The following is a 5832-nucleotide window of genomic DNA, read 5'->3' as shown; positions in this document are numbered from 1 at the left end:
AGAATATTATAAAATGTTGTAGTTTGCTTGTTTATGGATATCTTTTGATCAAACTTGGCAAATATATTCATTTTATACTAAGCAATAATTATTTTACTTTAAACACACTATTTATTAGTTTCCTTGTTGCAGCAAACCTAGGTACTCGTTAAACCTAATGTTATTTAAATAGATCAATTGAAAATCAATTCAGCCAAATGGAAATTCGCTTAGACGGCAGGTTTGCTGCGGCGGGGGTATTTTTATATAAGGATGGCATTGCTACTATCATACAACTAAAACTCACAGTCTACGATCCAGGAAATCTTTAGACGATGAATGGAAATGCACACAGCATTCCAAGTAGAATTCAGTTGGTTATACCCGATTTTATTATGTTTCTGTATATAATGTTATGTGTTATGAGTTAAGTTTTGCTAACAGGTATTATAGTGTGTTTCGAGATACCTGCCTGCTACAGCCCACATTAGAATTAGTAAACTAATATTAACTTGTAATGAAAAACTGTTAAATTTGTAACTTTCTCAGCACCAATTAGATTTTTCCAGTTTACTTTATGAAAACAAACACAAAATATGAAGATCCTCTGTTTTTATAAAATGGAAGAAACTCAAGATGATTTTTTTTAACCACCAATGCGATCCAGAACCCTGCAGTAGCTCCAAAGCACCAAAAGTATGTAGAGTTTTGCAGCTGTAAAAATATCATGATTTTTAATTTTTTTAATAACGCCAACATTAAAAATTTTTTTTATTCATCATTTGTAAATTATGTACAGAGTTTTATAAAGAAAAAACTTATTGCAGTAAATTGATCCTTATTGTGACATACCTTGTTCACTCTCTGTTTATTAAGATATAACTTTTGAAATAACCTATACCTTACCATGTTTAGTAAACTAATAATTTAACCCTGAAACCTTTAATAGAAAATAAAAAAAATTGTAGTAAGGGTCTCTAGGCATTAGACATTCTTACTGATGTTAAGCTATAGTTTATTATTTTTAATCCCAACATAATATACTGAACCGCACATCGTCGATTGTTAAATAATCAGTTCAACCCTAAAGGAAAATTTGCTTATATAAAGTATAGCAAGTATTGTTCACTGACATATCTGTTTGAAACACACCTGTTCCTTTAGTAATGCGAAAATTGGCGAAATATGTATACAACTTCATTTTGAAACAACTTTATTTTTAAGGAAATTGATTGAAAAATATTTAAATGCAATAGAAAACACTCACCAATGAAGAAGATAACTCTGACAACCCGCATAATAGACGTATACTGTAGTGCAGAAGTCGCCACCATTACCATCAAAGATATGCTCCGAAATGTAACTATAGAAGTGCAAATCTTATAGCGCTCAGAGATGTTCTGCAACATTAAAAATTCTAACTAAAATCTAGAAAGAATAAATAATTTATTATTTTGTTCAAGTAATTGCTAAAACACTTTATCTACTTTGCATTATAATATAAAGCCTATTAAAGATGGATAGAGAATAATCTAAGGGTCTTTTACCAACACTAAATGTATGATAGTGAGTTCGTTATCAATAAAATGCTCCCGCAATATTCTTAAATGTTCAATTTTGATTTATCTTTCTTTGCTTATTACCGGATTATCTATATATATATATATATATACCAATGTATGTTTGTTTGTTTGTCCTTTATGGACTCCGAAACTGCTCGACAGATTGTAATGAAACTTTTAGGCATTATTAAACATTATTCAAGGATGGTTTTTGTGAAGTTTGGTGCAGATCAGTCAAAAGGGCTCCACCCCAGTGGCTCTAGAGTTTCCCATGTTAACCTTATGAGTACTCATATTTAAATAGAATTATAAAATCTTAACAGCTAGTTAAACTAAACAATATGATTCTGCGATGTTCAATAGCATTAAAAATTTAATAGGTTTACCAACAGGGTGCAGCACTATTATTTTTTTTTATTTATGACAACAGCTAATTTGCAACCAAAAGGTGAGTAAGCGTAGCGAACGAACTTCAACCAGGAGGCGAGTTAGCGTAGCGAACGAGCTAACCTGAAGGCAAGTGAGCGCAGCAAACGAGCTCCAAGCTAAAGGTGAGTAAGCGTAGCAAACGAACTTCAACCAGGACGTGATTGAGCCATGCGAACGAGCTCATCTTGAAAATGAACGAGCATTTGACATAAAACCACATTAGGACAGGACGACGTCTGTCGGGCCAGCTAGTCCTATATAAAAATGGTCTCAGCGAATAAGGGAGATTTCAATGTAATACAACTTTAAATCTAGACTTGAGAAAAAATAGTATAAGATCCATGCACATTTAAATCATAAATAATTCTTAGATTAGCCAGCTGGCACTGGTAGTACCTTGGGTATTTATTTTGCTACGTTCGTTGAATATTATTCTATCAATGTATATTACATAAATATCATATTTTATTAACTGTACATATAATAAATTATATTCCGTACTTACATCGTCGATGGCAGTGTAAGCAAGCAAACCAACAATCACCATCAATAAATGCTCTGATAGTGATCCCATAACTGCAAGTTAAACACATCGGTTTCACAAAACCATCAGTTACAACTTCATACTGAACAAATGCTAATTGTGTCGGTAATAATAAGTTTTGCTATTGTCTATATATCGACGACAACAGTACACTAAGACCTCTTTTAAAATAAAATACCCCCGTCGCAGCAAACCTGCATACTAAGCGAATTTCCATTTACCCAGCTTGATTTCTACTAAAATATTCTCTATAGATTTTCAGATTTATTTCCTATAACATTAATTTTAGTGAGTAGTTAGGTTTGCTGCTACGGGGAAGATGTTGAGGTGTGTTTTTTCAATTGAAGTATTGATAGCTTAGGATGAAATAAACCAAATTGCCAAATTTGATAAAAATATATCCATAAACAAGCAAACTAGAACAGTTTATTTATTCTCCATAAAAATAACATGGGAATTTTAAATTTACAATTTTTTAATTTTATCCTTAGTCAATGAACATTCAAAAACACTTCAATATACTAAATTATTTGTTTTTTAAGCTCTTCAAAATGGTCTAGAGAGAAATTTAGAAATTTAATGTTTTTAGGGTCAATAATGAGAAAAACCCATTTTTACCCCGTAAACCCCTGATCCCATGGTCCGATTATGCTGTTTCGCGAACTCGTTAGAATAAATGTAGGTTTACACGTTTGTACCAAATTTCATCAAAATCAGATCAATTTTGCTCGAGTTATCGCGCTAACGGACACATATATAATAAATATATATATATACATATATATATATATAAATATATATATATATATATATATGAATTTGAACGGATGGTGTTTTTGGCATCTGGGGACCTCAAAACGAAAAATGTAAATCGGTCCCGGGTCTAGGTCTTACCATGAGACCTACGGTAATAGCTTATTCCCTATATTCCCTATATGGGAAATTCGCTAAAATAGATAAAAAAGTTCTCTAGTAGTGGAAACAGTAAAGCAACTTACCAAATGGATTGGATAGTTTTACATCAGTGATATAAAAGTTAAATATTATGGAAGATAGTCTTGGTCTAGGCTCATTATTAATGGCATCTTCAGCATTAGTTTGGTCGACATTTTCCTGATTTCTGTTTTGCCGTGAAGCGTCGTCTCCACTCTCTGTACCACCTATAATCAAAATCGTTTTGCTGTATAAAAAAATACACTTTAATATATTTTCTAGTATTGGCTTATGTTTTTCAAACAGCTGATTACATGTTAATGTATATAAAATAAATGTTTTCACATATTTTTTTTTGTTTTGCCAACTTATACAATGTATGGCTGTAAGTAACTGATTTTTTTTATTATCTAGTATATCGAAAAGGTATTATATGCGAAGATTCACCTAAATCTATTTCGGTATGTTTTATCATAACCATTGACATTTGTTAAATTTGTTTAGAAGAATTTACTTACACATATTGGTAAAACTGCATTAATCAATATACACCATATTTTCGTATATATTTGCCCTAGTATATAGAAAACAATTATTCAGTGTCAAAATTATCAAACAAATTTTAACAAGATTTTTATGACGAAAATGACAAGTGACATCTTAATAATCCATTCTAATGTTTAATTTATATACTGTATCCACAGTTAAACTATTACAAAACTACTATGCAATTCAAAAAAAAAATACCAGAGAGAGAAGTTGCAGCTGTTCTATTCCGTAATAAAGTGCGTTGAAATGTTACAAATTTCTTTAAACAGGTCAAACTAAATACAAAGATCATCATGAAGCAGACTATGTTCCACACCTGTAAACAATGTTATTCCTATAAAATAGAAAAAAGGACATACAGAGATAATTTATAGATACTAAACAACATAGTATTAATATGTTTATGCAAAGTTTTCAATAGTGGTTTACGCAACGATTGCGGAAATATGTTAAGTACACGAGTAGAAAACTCAAACAAAAAAACTTCAACGAGTGCCATTAACACTATTTACGCGAGTTGCGTACACTACTTTACCTACGACAGTGTTTTAATAACTAAAACTCACTACCAAAAACTTCTGAGAGGTTACTTTTTCGTTTATAAAATCTCATTGCCACTGACAGTGATGTAACGAAACATTCTAACAAACACTAATTACACCACTCAACAATTAAATTGGCCTGAACAGCTCATTAGAAGTAATGCTGTTATAAAAGTAAATAATGCTGTTATGTGAAACTTTTCAATTCTAAGAACTGAACTGAAACAGCTACTTTACCAAACGGTCGTAGGTAAAATTATTTTACCTACGACCGTTATTTAAAGTAGCCGCTTCAGAACAGTTCTTAGAATTGAAAAGTATCTCATAACAGCATTGTTTACTTTCATAACAGCATAGTTTTACTCATAACAACACGGGTAACGGACCAAAGAGGTTCAAGGATTGAGAGAGGAGAAGCAAAATTGTAATGATTCGAAATGCAACTAATCAGCTTTTCATGAAAATTTAATTGTTGATTGGTGCAATTAGTGTTTGATACAATGTTTCGTTGCATCAGTGTCAGTGGCAATTAGAGGTTATAAACAAAAACATAACCTCTCTTAGAGTAGTGATTTTTAGTAATTAAAACACCGTCGTAGGTAAAGTAGTGTACGCAACTCGCATAAATAGTGTTAACGACATTCGTCAAAGTTTTTAAGGCACTCGCCAAGGCTCGTACCTTGAATTTTCTACTCGTTTCGTCAACACTATCTTTACATAATCGTTGCGTAAACTACTATTACGATTTTATTTCTATCATACTTTCATTAAACGTTTATAAAATATTCATAAGTGGATAGAAACTGTAAATGCACCATACAATTTACAAACTATTGAAACAAGTATCATACTTACAATTAAAAGCAAATATATAAACGACGTACAAGTTTCCAGTGGAATAATCCATAAACATTTATCAAGTAAAATTTGATCAATGAAAGGACTCGACGAGCTTTCATTGTACATTTTTGTTTGATCCTTATTGAAATTTAAAACCCAAGATAACAATTACCAACGTATAATTTACTCGTAAATTTTATTTGGGGCTTGAAATAATTAATTTTTGTTATTTTCAATACGGTTGCTTCGTAACCAGTAGTAAGAAATACTAATTGAAAAGGCGAATATTTGTGGAAACTCTGATGTGCATACGAATCAAGCTTGTCTAATAACTAGTATTATAACTCGGGGCTTCAGTATCCGTGGTCCCGGATCAAATAATGATTTTCATCACTAGTATTGTGATAACCACATATGTAATAACGCCACGGCCTTCTAGGCCTTGCATCAAGCA

The 5832-nt window shown here is 31.5% G+C and overlaps 1 protein-coding gene across 1 annotated transcript; it reads right to left on the bottom strand.

Annotated features, from left to right (window-relative positions):
• Positions 1–592: 592 nt before the first annotated feature.
• On the bottom strand, positions 593–4306 carry LOC128996185 (uncharacterized). Its single transcript, XM_054421322.1, has 5 exons — positions 4195–4306; positions 3513–3674; positions 2476–2546; positions 1247–1379; positions 593–693 (listed from the first exon to the last, which is right to left on the bottom strand). The coding sequence occupies exons 1-5, from the start codon at positions 4289–4291 to the stop codon at positions 626–628; spliced, it is 531 nt and encodes a 176-aa protein (XP_054277297.1). The 5' UTR covers positions 4292–4306; the 3' UTR covers positions 593–625.
• Between the last annotated feature and the right edge of the window lie 1526 nt (positions 4307–5832).

This window comes from Macrosteles quadrilineatus, unplaced genomic scaffold (genome assembly GCF_028750875.1).
Source record: "Macrosteles quadrilineatus isolate MER2022 unplaced genomic scaffold, UCM_ALF_1.0 Scaffold_6__1_contigs__length_79288215, whole genome shotgun sequence".
Lineage (NCBI taxonomy): Eukaryota > Metazoa > Arthropoda > Insecta > Hemiptera > Cicadellidae > Macrosteles > Macrosteles quadrilineatus.
The sequence above is the reverse complement of the archived record's forward strand: the minus strand, read 5'-3'. Positions and strand labels throughout refer to the sequence as shown.